This window comes from Tympanuchus pallidicinctus, unplaced genomic scaffold, assembly GCF_026119805.1.
Source record: "Tympanuchus pallidicinctus isolate F22 unplaced genomic scaffold, pur_lepc_1.0 scaffold36, whole genome shotgun sequence".
Classification (NCBI taxonomy): Eukaryota; Metazoa; Chordata; class Aves; order Galliformes; family Phasianidae; genus Tympanuchus; species Tympanuchus pallidicinctus.
The window spans coordinates 578,540-599,494 of NW_026294754.1; the positions used below are offsets into that span (position 1 = coordinate 578,540).

At 51.8% G+C, this 20,955-nt stretch overlaps 1 protein-coding gene across 1 annotated transcript; it reads right to left on the reverse strand.

The window, feature by feature from the left end:
• Positions 1-241: 241 nt before the first annotated feature.
• On the reverse strand, positions 242-19,493 carry RRM1 (ribonucleotide reductase catalytic subunit M1). The gene is made up of 19 exons (XM_052699273.1): positions 19,357-19,493; positions 18,481-18,569; positions 16,156-16,333; positions 15,631-15,731; positions 14,995-15,054; positions 13,195-13,234; positions 12,279-12,441; positions 11,355-11,496; positions 10,704-10,787; positions 9,854-10,015; positions 8,400-8,479; positions 7,707-7,908; positions 6,636-6,785; positions 5,051-5,272; positions 4,045-4,121; positions 3,617-3,752; positions 2,750-2,845; positions 1,742-1,930; positions 242-1,433 (listed from the first exon to the last, which is right to left on the reverse strand). The coding sequence occupies exons 1-19, from the start codon at positions 19,373-19,375 to the stop codon at positions 1,251-1,253; spliced, it is 2,373 nt and encodes a 790-aa protein (XP_052555233.1). The 5' UTR covers positions 19,376-19,493; the 3' UTR covers positions 242-1,250.
• Positions 19,494-20,955: the final 1,462 nt, after the last annotated feature.

Below are 20,955 nucleotides of genomic sequence, written 5' to 3' on the forward strand. Positions count from 1 at the left end.
TGCCTGTTACTGAAACGTGGACATGGTGCTACATGGCCTTTAGCCCAAAACTTCTAAAGGACAGACACCACACTGAGCTCAGCAGGGCACCCAGGCAAACACAGGGTCCTGCTACACACAGCTGCAGCCCTCAGACATGGAGCTGCTGCACTAGGTGCAGGGCTCACCAAAAAAGGCTCCTGTCTCCAGCTGTTACAGTGCAAGTTTAATCAAAATACCATTCCCAAGATGCCGCCCTTCATTCCTTTGACATACCACATTTTATTGAGTTCTGTGGATTAAAGGGTTAGTTGTATGGTACACGAATTCAATAAATATTTAAGAACTGGGTGATGAAGCCCCGTGGCATTAGAGCAGAGAGTTAAGTAGGTAGAGAAGTAAAAAACATGTTCCTAAAATTCCAAGTAACCAGCTGGGGTGGATGAACGCAGCGCTTCGGGAAAGATGGGGTGTGCACTGTCAAGGCTTTCTGCTCAAGGACAGCATGGAATTGTTTGAGCAGCAAACTGATGGAAACCTGAATGGGTTTTTGGTACAGAATAGAACGCACTGCAGCAATTCTGCCATTTCCTGCTCAGAGCTGAAAAGCAGAACTAACTGAGTGCAGCGTCCTTCAGTCAGGCTGAGAGCAGGAAAGGAAGCCTCCAAGCAGCAAGACACCCCCCAGCATCCTGCATCTTTGGAAAGAGCTGGGGACAGGGAGAAACGGTGGGGGAAGGGCCTCACTGCTAGATGTGCACACAGCATCTTTTCAAGCTTAACAGAAGTTGCTGCTTTGCCAAGGCAGACTGCATACCAGGCACACCACACAGCCAGCCTAGGGTTCTTCTCCTGGTGTTTTGTCACAGCAAAGGAGAACCCGTCAGCCAGGCTCTGCCTCTGAAGACAGGATGAGAGTCTTTAGGAAATGCAAGGAAGTGTCTCCAGTCCCAAGGCAGACCTGGAAGCGGCGTTAGCACTTTTCCTAGCTGTTCAGGAGAACTTCTTTCTATAGGGTTCAACCCAAGACCATGCACGAGCACTTAGGTTTCCAGGAAGCCCAGCTACAAAAGCAATACACAAACTTTTTATGCACTCTACCCATACATACGCAGCATCCCCTAATTCTCAGCTGGGGAAGCTACCATACACTACAGTGATCACCCTCCTGCCACAGCTCCAGCAGGCTCCTCTGCCCTGAAGTGACACTAAGTGCACCTATCTCAGATGGGAGCCACGGGCAGAGCAGCTCTGCTGGCACTGCAGGGCCGTTAGGAGCCACACATCAGGCACTCATCACGATTCTCCAGGGAGCAAACCATGGCTGCTTTGTTTCTTTCCTTCTCTTCCTCAGCGGCCTTCTCCCGCTCTCTGAGTTTCTCTTTGTTCAAGGTGAACTGGATGGGGTTAGCAGCTGGCTTTGTCCTTAGGTAATACATGCCAGTCTTCAGACCCTGCAGGGGAAAAAGCACAAATCCAGGAGCTGGAATGGGCTGGCAAGTGATGGAGCCAAAAGGAGCTCCTAATTCCACCCTCCTGCAGGCCACGCCACTGTGAGCACCTCACAGCAATGCCCTGTGGGCACAGCTCATGGCAGCAATGCCACAGGGCCTGCAGCTTTACTGCTCCACAGAGATGTTCCTCTGGTAACTCTGGATTCGGGGGGGGAAATGCTCATTTACCCTTCCAAGACCAATTTTTCATGGAAGCCCTTATGGAGCCCCATTTGCTCCCTTGTTCTGAACAGCTCCCACCCACATACCTGCTTCCAGCCATAGAAGTGCATGCTGGTCAGTTTGCCATAGTTGGGTTCCGCGATGTGGATGTTGAGAGATTGGCTCTGGTCGATGAAAGCTCCTCTGTCTGCTGCCATCTTGAGGACAGTTTTCTGGGAGATCTCCCACACCGTCTTATAAAGCTGCTTCAAGTCAGCAGGAATCTCAGATATATTCTGAAAGGAAGAGTTTCCCAATGCAGCATAACCCGATGTTACAACTCAAATGCTCATATTCATGCACACAAACCCTCCACAAATCACTGATTTCACCACATTAGAATTCTTGCAGCTGCAGCTCCCTCACTGAACACAAACACTTTGGATCTGAAAGCACTCGAGCACAAAGAAACCTTGCTTGCTTTCAGAAGGTGGCCTGTGCTGGGGAATTTAGAGCAAAAGAGCTGTTTTCAAATAGGACATTCATGTTTTGCTCTGAATAGCTGTGAGGCTTTACAGAAGCACTCCAGCACTCCCACTCATGTCCAACTGCACAAGTAGGATGCACTTTTTTTAGCATGTGTGACTCCGAGCACAGCAGCATTTCAACCTCCAGAGCATAAATAATCCATCCCATCTCCTCCTCCACCTCCCAGATCTGGATGCCACGTGCTCAGCTCCTGTCTCAAGCCCACTCACTGCTATAAAATCACCCCTCCACAACCTTTGTGATAAAAGGGAGCCCAAACGTTTGTGGAACCTGCATAAAGCAAAGCAGCTCAGCTCTCTGTTTGTCCAAGTAATAATGAGCTGCATATTTCCACTGGAATTCTCTGTTCCGTGGGCAAGCTCCAGCAGGAACAAATTACCACTCAGATGCATTCCCTCATCTTTCTAATGGCAATGTCCCAGACTGAGGCTTCTCCTCCCAGGCTGCTTGAGTCACTCACACACAGCAGACCTTAAAATCAGTGTCAGATCTGCTCCCAGCAGTCCCCCCCCCAGCATTGCTCACACTGGACACAGCCCCAGCCCCCCCCTCATTTCCACACATACCTGGATGGAGCCATTGTGGGCAATGATTTGGTTTTTCATCTCCTCGTTCCACAGACCCCTCTCTGTGAGATCTTTCAACAAGTGTGGGTTCACAACCTGTAAGCAGCAAAGGCCCAGGAATGAAAGCACTGCATGCCCTAAGCTACGTGCCCTGCCTTACAGCACAGATGCACCTCCTAGAGGAGGTTTTTCACTCAGAGGAGAAAAATCCACACCGACACACGTAGGGATTTTCTAACATTTACACAACACCTTGTGCAGCACTGCCAAACTCTCATTTTCCAGTTAGCCCAAACACACTGGTTACATCTTCTCCTTAGCATTGTTGGCTTTGGACATAAGTGTCCGACTGAACTGACTACCACAGAATGACAGCATGGCCTGGGTTGCAAAGGAGCACAGCGCTCATCCAGCTCCAAGCCCTGCTGTGTGCAGGTCGCCAAGCAGCAGCCCAGGCTGCCCAGAGCCACATCCAGCCTGGCCTTGAATGCCTGCAGGGATGGGGCATCCACAGCCTCCTTGGGCAACCTGGGCCAGTGCCTCACCACCCTCTGCCTCCAAAACTTCCTCCTCACATCCAACCCAAACCTCCCCTGTCTCACTTTCAAGCCATTCCCCTTGTCCTGTCACCAGCCACCCTCACACACAGCCGTTCCCCCTCCTGTTCATCCGCTCCCTTCAAGCACTGAAGGCCACCATCAGGTCTCCCTGCAGCCTTCTCTTCTCCAAGCTGAACAAGCCCAGTTCCCTCAACCTTTCCTCTTGGGAGAGTAATCAGTAGCCTCCATTTTGTCTTTTCCAATGATTGAAGTTATTGAAACTAAAACTACAGAAAAGCTCTTTGGCAAAGCTACCCCAAGTGCTTACCTGGAACTCTCCTGAGAGGACTCTCCGTGTGTAGATGTTACTGGTGTAGGGCTCAATGGATTCGTTGTTGCCCAGGATCTGAGCAGTGGAAGCAGTTGGCATGGGGGAAAGGAGAAGGCTGTTTCTGACACCATACCTGGCAATGAAAGCCACGAGTTAGAAAGCTTCAACCAAGGGAGAAAGAAAAGACCCAGGAACAAAGCAGGAATCCTCAGCTCAGACATCTCAGCTAGAACAGAGCCCCTGGGGTGGGCACAGCCTGCGTGTAACCACAACAAAGAGAGCCAGCCACAGGTAAAAACCTACCAGAAGGAAGTAATAGGGAACTACAATAGAGCCATTGGAATTCTTGCAGCCAACCTTTTGCTTTCAGTCATAAAATGCCCAATGCAATTTGCATTCGAAACTAACCATGCAAGATTACCTACTTTGCAATCTTCTCCTTCAAAGCCTTCCAGTCCCACAGGTCAGATGGGGTGACGTTCCACATGTCGTACTGCAGAATCTGAAGAACACAAATTGTTTTCTTTGTACTTCATAATTTATGTTATTAATCGATCTGCTATTCTTATTAATTGTCCTTATTAACTGTTCAGTCTCAGCTAAGCTCCTGTATCATAATCTCACAATCTTTTCATTGCACAGAAGGGCCCCCCAGTAGAGGCTGAAGCTTTTCTTTTGTCTTCCTCTTCACCCCCATTTATCTTATGCATTTCTTAATGCACTTTAATAATCGAATGATGGAAGAAAAATTGCACTTTGCACTGATGCATCACTGCATTCAGCACTGGTGAGGCCTCACCTCGAGTGCTGCGTTCAGTTTTGGGCACCTCAGTACAGAAAGGACATGGAGGTGCTGCAGCAGGGCCAAAGAAGGGCAACAAGGCTGGGGAAGGCTTGGAGAATGTGGCCTATGGGGAGAGACTGAAGGAACTGGGGCTGTTTGGTGTGGGGAAGAGGAGGCTGAGGGGAGACCTGATTGCTCTCTTCCAACAGCTGAAAGGGGATTGCAGCAGAGCAGGGCTGGTCTCTTCTCACTGGTGACAGGACGAGGGGAAATGGCCTCAAGTTGTGCCAGGGGAGGGTTAGGCTGGATCTCAGGAAACACTTCTGTACAGAAAGGGCTGTAAAGCACTGCAATGGGCTGCACAGGGAGGTGGTTGAGTCCCCATCCCTGGATGTGTTTAAAAACCCTTTGGATGTGGTGCTCAGGGCCACGATTTAGGGGCGAGTCGCTAGAGTTCGGGTAGGACCATTGGGTTGGGGTTGGATTTGATGATCTTTAAGGTCATCAAATTCCAACCTGAGCAATTCTATGGTTCTATGATTACAAAGTTTCAGTCACACCCCTCCTTCCTTATCAAAGCCCTCAGGCCATCACACAACCTGTTCTTCAAAGCCTCGGCCCTGAAGCAGGACACTTCTGGCACTTACCCCTCTGCTGACAGGAGAACCCTCATACGTTTCGTACGGCCCTTGCTGCTCAGCCAGCTCACAGCTGGCTTCCAGAGCCCCGTAATAAATGGTCTCGAAGATCTGCTGGTTCAGGCGCTGCGCCTTGGGGCTTTCAAAGGGGAACCTCATCAGGATGAAGGCGTCAGCCAGGCCCTGCACACCGATGCCGATGGGGCGGTGGCGCCTGTTGGAGCGCTCCGCCTGCGGGGGATTCAAGCAGAGGGAATGGCGACCTGAGCTGCGCGGAAACAGAGTTGGATAGAAGCTCCGGAAGGATCTCTGACCTCCCCCTGTGGCTGCCCTCATTTTTCTTGGCAGTCCGTTCTGCTGCGGTGAGGCAGCCCTGAGCTCCCCGCTGTTTGGTAAGGCGGGAATTGGAGGATGAGGATTAAGGTTTGTTTGGAGCGATCGCTAACCCCGATTGCTCGATCCGACGCAATAAAGGTGTGATTAGAAATGAATACTAAACCCTCCCTCAAAAACAGATCCAGGAAGATATTTGAATTCAAGTGCTCTAACTGCACATGCTTGGAAAAAAAAAAGTGATCTTCACTAGGCTTGGCCTTCAGCTTGGAGTATTTTTGCACTGATGCATCACTGCATTCAGCACTGATGAGTCCTCACCTGGAGTGCTGCGTTCAGTTTTGGGCACCTCAGTACAGAAAGGACATGGAGGTGCTGCAGCAGGGCCAAAGAAGGGCAACAAGGCTGGGGAAGGCTTGGAGAATGTGGCCTATGGGGAGAGACTGAAGGAACTGAGGCTGTTTGTTGTGGGGAAGAGGAGGCTGAGGGGAGACCTGATTGCTCTCTTCCAACAGCTGAAAGGGGATTGCAGCTGAGCAGGGCTGGTCTCTTCTCCAGGTGACAGGATGAGGGGAAATGGCCTCAAGTTGTGCCAGGGGAGGGTTAGGCTGGATCTCAGGAAACACTTCTGTACAGAAAGGGCTGTAAAGCACTGCAATGGGCTGCACAGGGAGGTGGTTGAGTCCCCATCCCTGGATGTGTTTACAAACCCTTTGGATGTGGTGCTCAGGGCCATGAGGGAAGGCTCACTCCTTTCTCCCATGCCCAGCCCTGCTGCTTGCCTTCCTGTGTTCTTGCAATGCATGTAACTCTGCACCCCCTCCCCCCTTCAAGAACTCCCAACCCTCTGTCTTCCCTTCCACAAAACTATCCACACAGCCCCCCAAAAATATACGAAACCAACAGCTCAAGGCTGAGTTCCAGGATGATTCCCTCTGTTCTGCTCCCCACCTCATGCTGCTCTGTGCTTTATGGAAGTCCACACACACACACCAACAAATCCACCTGCAGATCCATCTCAAGGGGAAGCTTTGACTACAGGTCCTTCACTAAGGAGCCACTCCGGATGGGGGCTGAAGGTGCCACCACTAATAGGTCACAGCTGCAGACAGGCAGCTATGGGAGCCCCCAGCTCTGTGCCACCACAGGTTTACAGAATCCCTCGGCGATTCCTTCAAACTGGGACTGCAGAGAGCAGCAGAGCCTCTGTCACAGCTCCTGGGCTGCCATCAGCTCCATAGCAGTGCAGCACAGCACTCACCTCAGGCACAGGGTAGTAGTTGATGTCAATGATTTTGTTCAGGTTTCGGACAATAACCTTTGTGACCTCAGCCAGCTTCTTGAAATCGTAAGTGTGCTCCGAAGTGACGTACATGTTCAGGGCTATGGAGGCCAGATTGCAAACTGCCACCTGCAGAGAAGAAAACATTGAGAACAACGTGTCAGCCAACATTGATAACAAAGTGTCAGCCAACACCCCCTGCAAAAGACACACTGCCTCAATTCCAGAGCATGCCCTCTGTCCAAGCAAAGCACCACGCAAGCTAAAAGGCTGTAAAGACACATTTCTCACTTGTATGCCTTTTACAAGCTGGAAAAAGGACAATAACAAGTCAGAAAGTTAGCTGATATCAGTATCACCATAAAAATTCTAGCCCGTAAGCTTTCCTTCCAGAAACTGAGCCCAACTTCTTATTAGAATCAGCAGATGATCCTCGTGAGATCCAGAATATATCAGAGCACTGTCCTCGTTATTTTCTAACAATCACTTCATTTCCAACCCCAGGATAATTGGAACAGCTTGGCTCAGCTCAGGCAGTAGAAGCTGATGCTTTCAGTTTTAACAGCCTCAAGAGCTTAACTGCACTAGAGATGTCTCACGTTGCATTAGCACTGACTCATTTCTGCATCCCTTCTTTACTTTTGTTAGCAAATGCTGAAGTCCAAGCACAGCAACTCCACAGAGCACCTAAATGAGACGGAGAACTCGGAGACAATTAGCAGTGAAGTTCAGATCTGGAGGTAGGAGGTGTTTACACCACCTGCCTGCAAGCCACAAAGCTCATTTATCTCTCCAGCTCCAGAGGTTCACTTTGATGGGTACCTTGTTTTAAAGCCCAAACCTCAACAGGAGCTGGAAAGGAGGGGACGCCTCCCCATACCCACCCAGTCACCCAGTGGAAGGGCTGCACACACTCGAGTCAAAGCATCCCATGATTTCCTTAGTTACCTGCTCCCTTCCCCAGCCAAGGGTTGGTTATGCTCTAAAAAGCTGCAACGAGCACCTTTACACATTTCCTGCACCGCTGCAAGTTGCTGCTCTCCCACTCACCTCGTCTTTGCTGGTATACTCCACTATTTCTGTGCACAGGTTGCTGCATTTGATGGTCCCCAAGTTCTGCTGATTGCTTTTCCTGTTGCAAGAGTCTTTGTACAGCATGTAAGGCGTGCCAGTCTCTGTCTGCGACTCGATGATGGCGTACCAGAGCTGCTGGGCCTTCACCACTCTGCGGACACGGCCTTGCTTCTCATAGCTGCAAAGGGCACACGGCGCTCAGTGACTCCCAGACTCTCCAGAAGCAGCACAGGAATCATTTCTGTGATTCTATGATCAATCTATTCATCAGGTTCCCAAGGAGGCACAACCCCACTCAATTTCAAATTAGCCAGCAGAGCCTGAAGGGCGGAGTGTTCAGACTGCTCTGGATAAAGGAAATAGGAAGCTTTCCCTAAAGCACCCTACACAATTCACTCAAAACAGAGCCACCCACTGCCTTAAGTAGGGACCATTTCAGAACTTCACTCTGAAATAAGCTTTGATGCACAGCCTGCGCTCAGCAGCTCTCACTTGGGAGCAGCAGTAACTGCACATCCCCATCTGTGCCACTGCTACCACTGTGACAACTGAACTGAGCAGCCCCTTCCAAGCCAGCACCACAACCCCGTGCTTTGGCTCCCAGGCACCACACCAGGGCAGTTCTGCAGTCAGATGGCCGCTGTATAAAAGCCTGCTCACTTCCCTTACCTCTCATACAGTTTCTCAAATTCCTCCCCCCAGACCTCATCCAGGCCAGGACACTCATTTGGGCACATTAAGGACCAATCCTGTAAGAAGGAAAAAAATACTCAAAATCCGTAGGTGCCTCGTTCATTAACAGCATTCAACTTCATCAGCAGATCCTGCTGCAAACAGAAACATGAAAGCTCACGTTCCCATCCTGAAAAAGGAGCCAGCTTTTCATAGAATCATAGAATCACCAAGGTTGGAAAAGACCTAAAAGCTCACCCAGTCCAACCGTTCACCTATTCCCAACAGCTCCCACTAAACCACGTCCCTCAACACAACATCCAGCCTTTCCTTGAACACCCCCCGGCTCGGTGACTCCACCACCTCCCTGGGCATCCATTGCAGTGCCTGACCACCCTTTCTGAACAGTAACACTTCCTCATGTCCAGCCTGAATCTCCCCTGCCGTAGCTTGAAGCCATTCCCTCTGCTCCTATCACTGATGACACGAGAGCAGAGGCCGACCCCCAGCTCCCTGCAGCCTCCCTTCAGGAAGTTATAGAGAGCAATGAGGTCTCCCCTGAGCTCCTCTTCTCACCCTGAACATTCCCAGCTCCTTCAGCCTCTCCTCATCAGCCCTGTGTTCCAGACCCCTCACCAGCTTTGTTGCCCTCCTTTGAACACGTTCCAGGGCCTCAATGTCTTTCTTGCAGTGAGGGGCCCAAAACTGGACACAGCACTCGAGTTGCGGCCTCACCAGTGCTGAATACAGGGGAACAATCACCTCTCTGCTCCTGCTGGCAGCACTGTTTCTGATGCAAGCCAGGATGCCATTGGCCTTCTTGGCCACCTGGGCACACTGTGGGCTCATGTTCAGCCCAGCATCCATCCATACCCCCAGGTCCATTTCCTCTATGCAGTCCTCCAGCCACACCGCCCCAAGCCTGCAGCGTCGCCTGGGGTTGTTGTGGCCGAAGTGCAGGACCCGGCATTTGGCCTTGTTGAAACTCATCCCATTGGCTTCAGCCCAGCTCTCCAGCCTGTCCAGGTCCCTCTGTAGGGCCTCGCTACCTCCAGGCAGATCCACACTTCCAGCCAGCTTTTCCTGCAGGCATGGGGAAGGTGTTTACTGGAGCAGTCTGATCTATTTAAGAATCAGCTGTAGGAATCCTTGCGACAAACTGCACTTGGAATCCTGAAGTGATCGATTCTCAGATGTAACCCATTTTCAAGGAATAACAAGCAGAATGAGGATCTAATTACTGAGAAGATTTTGATGCTATATGGAAACTGCAGAGTACAAATTTGGCACAGAAGTGGGCAAGTGATTCAGCCCCGAAGCAAAGTGCTCCACTGGAGTTCTCCACTTGCACAACCTAGTGCTCAGCTGGGGTACAGCAACCTGCTAGGGCAGCTCTGCACCACTCTGCTCCTCCATTAACACAGCTCCTCTGCACCCAACAAGCTCCTTACCTGGTTGGTTTCAACTCTCTTCATGAAGAGATCCGGAATCCAGAGGGCAAAGAAAAGGTCTCTGGCACGCTGCTCTTCTTTCCCAGTGTTCTTCTTTAAGTCAAGAAACTCAAAGATGTCCAGGTGCCACGGCTCCAGGTAGATGGCAAAAGCCCCAGGTCTCTGAGACAGACAACATCAAGATCAGAACAAACCATCCTGAAAATGAAACCTCCCACACTGCTGCCATGGGCACACAAAACCTCAAGCTAACTAAAGTCAGCCTGATAGTCTCACTGAGGCAATTCCAATGTGCTGTTCTGTATTACTGTTGCTCTCATTGGAGCTAGGCCATGCCAGTAGTTCCAGATTCTTAATGAAAATTATTCCCCCTGTGTCAACAGAGGAGCTTGACAATTCCTAGATTTACCTATGAGCCTTACCTCCATCGGCCTCTGGGCTACCTGAACGCAAAGGATGCAGAACAAGAAACTTTCTGCAGCCTTGATTCAATCACTTGATCCAAGTGATTGATGAGCACTGCAAGAGATGACCTGAAGCACACATCTCACACAGCAGGCACACAGCAGAAGATACACCTGCATGATGGAACGCTGGGATACCAACAGGGAGGGAAAGAAGTCCTTTTCCTAACAACATGTCAACCACCACTGATCTGAATGTGGATGTTTGGTGGCCCTGCTAGGCAGGGGGGTTGGAACTACATGATCCTTGAGGTCCCTTCCAACCCGGGTGATTCTGTGATCTGTGACCACTGCACCACTGATGTCACTGTTCCAACCCTTCACAGGTGAACTCTCCCCCTGGTGCAGCTCCCCTCTTTCCCCCCAGTTCAATGCAAAGCCATTACCTTGTTACCACCTTGATCCACGTAGCGAGCAGTGTTGTTGTACACCCTCAGCATAGGGACAAGTCCATTGGAGTTCCCATTTGTCTGCAGGAGCACAGGAAAACCACCGTTACCAAAACAGCAACTTTCAGCCATCATCTTGAAAGCTGGAAGTCGATCGCTTCAGTCAGTGCTTTGGTGGCACCACCACCTGCCCCTGGACCCTCCACACTTTCCTCCTTTAAATTAAAGAAATCCATCATTAACTAATTTCCTCAACACAAGGCAATCTGGAGTCGTGCACAGGTTACACAGACAGCAACCAAAAGTAAAAAATCCTCGTATGTCCACTGAACACCTGAAGTAGTTGAACTATAAAGAGGGAAATGCCAATGCCTTGGCCTCCAGGAATATGCCAGGCTGCTGATACATAAATAAGCTGGAATTGTCTGATCAGGCAGCAGCACGAGATCTGTTGCAAGGACTTCTCTTAGGAAAGCCAAGCAGAGAAACCAACCTTCTTGTTTTAAAGCACACTGAAAGGAAGCTGTATGGGGCCGGACGAGCTGCTGTGCTCAGCCCTCTCGAAGCAGTGCTGGGTTGGCAGCTGGAATGCAGGCATTTCCCCAGGGCAGAAGGTTGCTCTGCTGCAGGCACCACCTGCACACTCACCCCAGCAATGTAGCTGCCCGTGGCGCGGATGCAGCTCACAGCCAGCCCGATGCCACCAGCAGACTTGGAGATCAGGGCACACTGCTTCAGGGTGTCGTAGATTCCCTCAATGCTGTCATCCTTCATGCACAGCAGGAAACAACTGAGGAAAACAAACAGCTTTAGTAGAGAATCGTTAAAATAAAGCCGACAAAAAAAATGTAAGGATTTCATTAGGGCTGCAGAAAAACGATGGCACTGTAAGCTTAACGTGCAATGCAAAGAACACTTCTCAGGCCTTCAGAAAAGAATCCCAGAAACACAGCTCCTCAATTCGGAAGCTGTGACAGCACTTCACTGGAACAGAGCCAGCCTCCAGAACTTGTTCTTCCTCCAGTTATGCACTAAGAAAGCTTGGAATCAGAGAATCACAGAATGGTTGGGTTGGAAGGGAGCTCAAGGATCATGAAGCTCCAACCCCCATCCAATGCAGGGCCACCAACCTCCCCATCTCACAGCAGCCCAGGCTGCCCAGGGCCCCATCCAACCTGGCCTTGAACACCTCCAGGGATCACAGGGGCATCACAGCCTCTCTGGGCAGCTGTTCCAGCCCCTCACCACTCTCTCTCTAAACAACTTCCCCCTGACATCCAACCTCCAGCTGCCCTCCCTCAACTCCAAACCATTTCCCCTCGTCCTGCTGCCATCTCCCCTTGCACAGAGCTGACTCCCCTCCTGTCTGCAGGCTCCCTTCAGGCACTGCAGGCTGCACTGAGGTCACCCCGCAGCTTCTCTTCTCCATGCTCAACAAGCCCAGCTCCCTCAGCCTGTCTTTGTAGGGAGGTGCTGCAGCCCTCTGCTCATCTCTGTGGCTCCTCTGGACCCTCTCCAACAGCTCCCTGTCTTTCTTGTCCTGGGGTCCCCAGCCCTGGAAGCCAAAGGTACCTGGAGAGCTGTGGCCGGTTGGTGCCTGCGTTAAACAGCGTGGGTGAGGCGTGGGTAAACCACCTTTCAGACAGAAGATTATAAGTCTCAATTGCAGCATCGATGTCATTTTTGTGGATTCCCACTGCCACCCTCATCAGCATGTGTTGAGGACGCTCAGCAACTGGACACAGAGCAGCAAAAGGGAGAAAAGCATGCTGCAGTTATGTTACAGTCAGTACAGACGAGGGGAACAAGTTGTGATGTGCAATGGGCCACTGAAGAGCTGTATTTTTCATAGAGCCACACAACAGCTCAGATTGGAAGGAGCTCAGCAGGCCTGTTGCTCAGGAGTCAGCTCAGAGGATCAGAGCAGTATAAAGAACTCCTGGGCTGAGACGCGCAGCCCCTCTCCACAACCTGTTCCACTGCTCTCATGAGGGGGAAAAAATCTATATGAACAGTTAAAATGCAATGCAATATCCATGCCAGCACCCAATTGCTCTCTAAATTTATGACATCACAATTAACACCTCCACCTCTGGTGTCCTGGGACTGTCAGGCTGAGGGCCTGCAGCGATTGGCAGTGAGAGCACAGCAGCCCTTCCAACTGATGCTCCTTTACCAGTGCCTAGCATTACAGAAGAGGTTCTCAGACAGAAACCAGTTCATCCTGGATGACCAGAGCCTTCAAAGCACTGAGGTCTATCAACCAGACAGGTGAAGCTCAGCTGTCCAGGCCACACTGGCACCATTTGGAGCACTCCTGTATACTTGCCACAGTGCCACTCCTCAGTGATCAGCTGCTTTTCACACAAGCACAGCAGGCTGGATTTCTGTAGCAAAGCCACGAGACAGCCTGTCTACCTCCCCACCCCCTACTCCGTGCCCTGGCTCTGATTTCATTATGCACTGAGCTGATGCAGATGGTTCTTACCTTTTGAGTTGATTTTCAACAAGTAGGAGCGCTCTAAAGTCTGAAAGGAAGAACATTTCAGAGGTCATTCACATTTCCAGCTTAAAATCATCCCATTAATGCAGAGAGCTCCCAAGCTCTGTAAGCCCAAGCATTCACACGCTCTTCATGCCAGGTTTCAACAGAGGCACCAGCCTCACACTCCACTGCTCCTCTTGTTAATTGCACAGTGACTGAAAAAAGAAACCCCCTAGGAGATTCCAGCCCTGAGGGCTCTGCTTTGATGATGGCAGGGGAGCACAGAGCAGCAAGGTTCATCACTGCCTTTTAACCCAGTGAATTCAGACTAGATGACACAAGAGCATCTGTTCTCCATAATGCCATCTCTCAGCATTGTTAATTACACTGTGATAATGCTTTCTGGACAACCTGTGCCACAATCTGCTGAGCGGGGTGCCAAACACACAACCCAACAAATATGGTGATCTCACACTTGGAGCAGATGCCTTGTGATTTGTGGCTAATGAATTACAGCAATAATTGCAGCAGGGAAGGTCAGAAATGCATACCTACGTACACACAGAATCACACCAACACTCCCTCAAGATCCCTTCTTTCCACCCTTGGCCATTCAGCAGCTGCTCTGATCCACACACCACAGTGGTTTCCCCCCTGCAGCCCCCTGCCCCACGCTGAGCGCACCGCAGCACACGTGCTGGAAGAAGCTCCCAGACACAGCTGGACACAAACATCACCAGTTCTGGAGACCCACTGGGGCCAACGAGCCACCAGAAGTGCTATGGAAAGACACAGGTCCAGAGGACAGCACTGAGGTGGCCAGAGGGCTGGAGCAGCTCTGCTGTGAGGAAAGGCTGAGGGAACTGGGCTTGTTTGGCTTGGAGAAGAGAAGGCTGCAGGGAGACCTGATGGTGGCCTTCAGTGCTTGAAGGGAGCGGATGAACAGGAGGGGGAATGGCTGTGTGTGAGGGTGGGTGGTGACAGGACAAGGGGAATGGCTTGAAAGTGAGACAGGGGAGGTTTGGGTTGGATGTGAGGAGGAAGTTTTGGAGGCAGAGGGTGGTGAGGCACTGGCACAGGTTGCCCAAGGAGGCTGTGGATGCCCCATCCCTGCAGGCATTCAAGGCCAGGCTGGATGTGGCTCTGGGCAGCCTGGGCTGCTGCTTGGCGACCTGCACACAGCAGGGCTTGGAGCTGGATGAGCGCTGTGCTCCTGTGCAGCCCAGGCCATGCTGTGATTCTATGATGAAAAGCCAAGTGCTCCCCAGCTAACCCTGCAGAGCTCACTGCATCACAGCCCAAAGGCACTCAGCACAGAGCAGCGTGCAGGGAGGGGAGCCAAGCAGATGGTGGGGGCACAGCACACGGGTCTGGCTGTGGGGGAGATGTTCCAGCAGCATGGAAGGAGACAACGTGTAGGTTGGCCCACTGAGAACTGTTACACAAAACAATGGCAAGATAACCAAAAATCCTTTTTTGGGTTATGAAGAATTAGATTATTGAGGAACAGCACGAGCTGGGAAGCTTCCAGCCACATTCAGAGCTATCTGCTGTAGAAGCTTAGAGCCCAACAGCTAAAATGTTCTACAGTACACAGCAAAGCCCAGAAGAAAGCACGTGAGTCATGCATTGGGCAACTCCTTGGTGCAGGCACTCTCTGTTTTTCCCAACCCACTGATGCCCTTCTTGCTCAAACCTAATGATTCTGCAAGGATTCCCATCCCTCCCAGGTGACTCAGCTCCAGAAAAGCAGCAACACAGCAGGCTTGGTTATCTTGAGCAAAGTGAGTAATGTGCTCTTACCTTAAAGCCAAAATAGTTGTAGGAGAAGTCTCTGTCATAGATAATTGCAGAATTCAGGCGCTGAGGGGAAATAAAAGAGAAAAATGGATCTTCTGACTTCTGTGGCCTCGCATTCAGCTCCTACAATGCTGTCATTGTTTGATATTTCCAGCCCCAGAGATCCAGTGAAACAGACACCGCACCAGAGGGAAGGAAGCAGGGAGCAACAGGCAGGTTCAAACAAACACACAGTGTTTGCCATTTCTTTCAAGTACAGGGCACAACTGGTGGCTACACCAAGAAATACAAGATATCATCAAAACAGGAATGCAACTTCCCCAATAAAAACACGAGGCTGGAACAGCTCGAAACGAGACACCAGGCCTCACCTCTCCCTCCTCCGTGCACAAACACATTGCTACATCCCCAGCTGCTGTCTCCCAGCTGAAGGCGTTGGGCTCTCACGACAAAGAGGACCTCCAGGAAAGCCCCCCTACCTGAAGGACATTCTTACACCCTCTTTTAAAATCTCCAGAGCATTTATCATCTGCATTCATTTCTATACGGGCTTTTCCTCCCTAAACAAATAGGGCAAATAAATCATCTGAACTAGTTCCCTGTATTTCCACAACTTGGGACTGGGGAAGCGTTACATACGTCCTTGTTGGCCAAAACTATGTCGAGTGTTTCCTTGGAGATCATTGGCGAGTGCTTCCCATTGTGAGGGTTTATGTAGTTGTAGAGATCATCCATCACATCTGCAACAGAAACACAGTGAAAAAGAAAGGCGTCTGCAGAGCTGTCTGAACGCACATCTGTCATTTGTTTCCAGGGCTTTAGCAGACAGGGCTCCCCATCCTCAGAAGTAATCCCTTCCAGGTCCACACAAACCCATCTTCTCTCCCACCTGCTCAGTGTCAGCACTGATCTGGAGACCCCAGCACTTTCCTAGCAATGGTTTCTACAGGATTTGTGACATGGAATAAACAGGACAGACAGTTGGGTGCATCCTGATTTCCATCAGTTCCACTCCTCGCTGATCTGTTCTCATCTCCACGGCATTTTTAGTTCCTCTGAGTGCTCTGTAACTTCTGCTGAAGGAACACCTGTGTATTTACACCCTCTAAAACCCCCCCTCCCTTTCTGACTGATTACCACCTAAATGCCCCCAGGCAGACTCACCACTGAACACTTTCTTAGTTTCTTTGTGCAGGTTGGACACTGCAATCCTCGCTGCCAATATCGCATAGTCAGGGTGCTTGGTGGTCAGGGTTGCAGCTGTCTCAGCAGCCAGGGTATCCAGCTCCACAGTCGTGACTCCACTGTACAGCCCCTGGATCACCTTCATGGTGATCTGGGCCTGGAAAAGGCAAACAGTGCAGATCAGCTGCCTGTGAAAACATCCCTTCTGTCAGCCTTTTGGAGTATGAGACACTCTGCTCTGAGCAGCACCTTTCACACGGCGTAGTTAGAAAAGCAAATCAAACCCAGCAAAACACTGGCTCCTAAAACCTTAAACCAAGAGGCAGAGGGGCAGGAGGGAGAGCAGGGAGCGAGCAAAGAGAGCTGAGACCATTAAACCAGAACAAAACCATTAACAAGCTTTTCTTAAGGAGACACTTTCCTGAAGGCTGGATTGAAGTACAGCAAAGTTCACCAGACAAAAAAAAAAACCACACACAAAAAAGTCAATTTAAAAGAGTGCTTGCTTGGAAGTTTTGAAACTCCAGCTGAAGCTTGACTGTAAAATGCCTGATGAGACGTGGAAGTGATACAGCAAGAGAGAAAAAACCCAGCCCTGCTGGGATATGCTGGCTTTTGCACCATGCCTCAGCCTAACCTTAAGGGGGGTTGGACTCGATGATCTCTGGAGGTCCCTTCCAACCCCTACAATTCTTTGATTTTGTGATTCTAAGCTCCACCTGCAGGCTGGGACCCCTCCTGGGCAAAGCACACACTGCTGCAGAGCACAGGAGAGTGCAGAACTGTGTTAAATTAGCTTCACTGTGCAGGTGGGAGCGCTCAGCAGGCACAGGAATCTTTGCTCTTGTGCTCATCACCAAATCCTCCCCACAGCAGCCTGCTTTAAGCTTCAGCACTGCCGAGATGAGAACAAATCACCAGCACTCCTCCTCTCCACCTATGGCTGAAGAGCACCACGCTTGTTGGTACAGAATGCTAATTATCATACAGTTGCAAATTAAGATGCGAAAACAGATCAGTAGATCACAGAGATGGGAAGAGCCCAAGATGGGCTCCAAACATACAGATGTTTGGTGCAGGTGTGCAGAACCAATCTCAGGGCCATAAATGAGGAGTCATCCTCTGCACGAGCTGGGGAAAGAGGAGCTTACATGGGGGGGATCAAACACAACCCCAAATCCCACACAGCCCAAAAGAACCAGATATTACAAAGACGGGGAGTTCTGACAGACAGGCAGGGCACCTCGTTTAAAGAGAGCTTCAAGGTCTGATTTCCACATAGCATTGCTCAAGCTTTGCAGGTTAAAATTGAGAGCAATCTGCCACAATCGATGTTTGTGAGTCAGAGCAACAAAAAACTTTTTAAGCACAAGAAGCTCCATCACTCCAACAGTATTTGGGCCATCTATCCAAGGCAGTTTAGAACAGGTAAAGCAGAGACCTTCCCACAGTTCAACCTCATACTTTGTACCTGGTGAAGCAAAAAGCATCAGAACACAAATAGTAAGAAGAAACGCATTACAAACATATTTGCCAACAGCTCCTGAGCAGGTTGCTGTGCTTGCTTTTTGTGAAGGTGAACAGCAGATAACACCTCCACCTTGCTCACAGCTGTTGGCTTTTGGCAGAGATCACTGCTAGCCCAGAAGGCCAACTGTGTTCTGGGCTGCATGACAAAGGGGCGGCCAGCAGGGAGAGGGAGGTGATCGTCCCCTCCATCGGCTCCTGTGAGGCCCCATCTGCAGCGCTGCGTCCTGCTGGGGCCCCCAGCACAGGAAGGACGTGGAGCTCTGGGAGCGGGTCCACAGGAGGCACTGAGATGAGCAGAGGGCTGGAGCAGCTCTGTGTGAGGAAAGGCTGAGGGAACTGGGCTTGTTTGGCTTGGAGAAGAGAAGGCTGCAGGGAGACCTGATGGTGGCCTTCAGTGCTTGAAGGGAGCGGATGAACAGGAGGGGGAACGGCTGTGTGTGAGGGTGGGTGGTGACAGGACAAGGGGAATGGCTTGAAAGTGAGACAGGGGAGGTTTGGGTTGGATGTGAGGAGGAAGTTTTGGAGGCAGAGGGTGGTGAGGCACTGGCACAGGTTGCCCAAGGAGGCTGTGGATGCCCCATCCCTGCAGGCATTCAAGGCCAGGCTGGATGTGGCTCTGGGCAGCCTGGGCTGCTGGTTGGCGACCTGACTGAAAATCAATCTCTGAGGTCCTTTTCTACCCAGGCCATTCTATGATTCTATGATTCTATTCTTTTCACCCGGATAATATACATGAGGGGCAGAGAACGGGCCAGCAGGAAAAAGGGTACTCACTGGATCCACAAAATCAGCGTTGAGCCCATAGCAGAGCTTCTGGATGCGTGACGTGATCTTGTCAAACATGACACGCTCCTGGCGTCCATCTGGTGGGAAAGAGGTTACAAACAGCAGCTCCAACAACAAGAAATGGATGATTTAAGCACCGCATCCCACCCAGCACCTCACACTAGGAGCCAACCAGGTTGGGAGTCACCAAGGACGACCAATTTGGCTTCATTGAATCCTTAAGGTTGGAAAAGCCTGCTAGAATGACATAAAGGCCTGGGCTGCACAGGAGCACAGCGCTCATCCAGTTCCAACCCCCTGCTGTGTGCAGGGTCACCAACCAGCAGCTCAGGCTGCCCAGAGCCACATCCAGCCTGGCCTTGAAAGCCTCCAGATCCCCACATCCAACCCCAAGCCATCCCACCACGCTTTGTGCTCAAGGAACACTCAGTGCTGACAAAAAGCCTCTCGGCAGCACTGAGGGCCGTGGTTTAGCGGGTTATTTTGGCGGTAGGTTGGTTGGTTGGACCGGATGATCTGGGAGGTCTTTTCCAACCTTGGCGACTCCGTGTCCCTCAGTGCCCGGCGCCATCGCAACTCCAGGGACAGATGCCCCCTCACCTCACGGGCATCCCGCGCAGAGAAGAATTCTACCTAATATCCAACCCAAACAGCCCCTGTCACAACCGAAGGCCGTCGTTTCTCCTGCTATTGACAAGAGCAGAGCTCGACCCCCACCTCGCCGCGACCTCCTTCAGCGAGGAGGCCGAGGAGCCGATCCCCACAGCACCGACGCCGTGTGGCCCTGCGGGGCTCCGTGGCCAAAGTCGGGACGGAGCCCGGAGCGGCTCCCCGCGGTCCCCCCGCCCCCACGTTCCCGCTCACCGCGCTTCACGACGTGCATGGCGGCGGTGGCGACGGCGGCGCGGGCTCCCAACGGCTGCCGAGCGCCAATTCCCGCTCCCGCCAACCGCGCTGACCCCGCCGCGCCGCCGTACGCTCCGCCCCCACAGGCTGAGGCAGCGGGCGACATCTTGGATCCGGGCACCGACTCATTCTTTCCCCTCCGAAGCCGCTTCGGAGCTGTTTCTCGCCCTCAGCGGAGCCTCACCCCCTGATCTACCTCCGAATCTCCCTCGTGCCCTCCCGAGAAGCGGCAACCACCAAGGGCAGAGAGGGCTGCGTGCCCGCTTCCAAGATGGCGGCAGTGCCCTCCTCCCCCTTCAGGGCGATTCGCGGCCGCGCGAGGGCGCGACGTACGGCGGCCGTGAAGGGGTATAATACCTCACTTCGCGATACGCATAACCAGAACACAGTGGTGATTGCACTAAATAGTATTTAAACGTCGTCTTTAATGCGACTCTCCACGCGATTCTCCCACAGCCCTCCCTCCCCTTCCAAAGAACGCCAAAACCCCTGAGGAACACAGCAGCTTGTGTGCTATCGTGGAGGCCTGTGTGCTGTCATGGCAGCCAGCCCACCTCCTGCTGGGATGGGCACCTTGAGGAGGGAGAGCCCCCTGGGGACAGGCAGCTCCACAGGGCTATGGGAATCGCGGGGACACTGTGCCCTTGGATGCAGACAGGAAGAGCATCATGGCAGAAAGCCCTTTGGGGTCTGAGAAGGCCCCTTTGGGGTCTCAGGAGGCCCCTTGGGATCTCAGAAAGCCCTTTGGGGTCTCAGGAGGCCGTGGCCACCCTTCAGGCATTGGAAGAAGGAGTGCTTAGTGGCTGGCTGCTCCCCCACCCAAATGCCCCAGGGTCCAGGCAGCACTCGAGGACAGCAGCACTGCTAGGGCTTGTACACATAACACAACCCCAAACGTCACCACTTCCTCTGCTAACACGTGCTGGGTGCTGCGTGTGCCAGCAGCCACCCGAGGTGCTGTGATAACGGGGCTTCTTCCAACCAAGAGGTGCACCCACGTGTCAGAACAGCACCAGGTAGCGTGGGGAGGGGAAACTGAGATGAACACAGCACCAGAAACATTCCGTTTTGCTTTGTGGAGTCACCTCACAGGTGTGCTGTCCTTGCCTGTGGGCCTCTGAGTGAGGTCCCTGGTGGCATCCAGCAGCTGGGAACTCTGTTATTTAGAACAGGATAGAATTGTTCTGTTGGAAGGGACCTTCAGCGACCAGGCTGCCCAGAGCCACATCCAGCCTGGCCTTGGATGCCTGCCTGTGGGCTTGGATGCCTGCCCACAGCCTCCTTGGGCAACCTGTGCCAGTGCCTCACCACCCTCTGGCTCAAAAACTTCCTCCTCACATCCAACCCAAACCTCCCCTGTCTCACTTTAAATCCATTCCCACTTGTCCTGTCACTAACAACCCTTCTGAACAGCTGCACAGATCCCTCTGCACAGCCTGTCGTCTCTCCAGAGAGTCAACAGCACCTCCCAGCACGGCCTCCTTACCAAACCTGCTAAGGATGCGTTCAACTCCTGCATCCAGGTCATTGATGAAGATGTTCGTTGAACAGGACTGG

Excerpts from the sequence above, each read along its gene's own strand:
- RRM1 (XM_052699273.1), bottom strand. Across the intron at positions 10,016-10,703 it reads TGGATCAAGGTGGTAACAAG|AGACCTGGGGCTTTTGCCAT; the intron begins GTAATGGCTTTG and ends TGTCTGTCTCAG. Across the intron at positions 7,909-8,399 it reads TTTGAGAAACTGTATGAGAG|CTATGAGAAGCAAGGCCGTG; the intron begins GTAAGGGAAGTG and ends TGCCCTTTGCAG.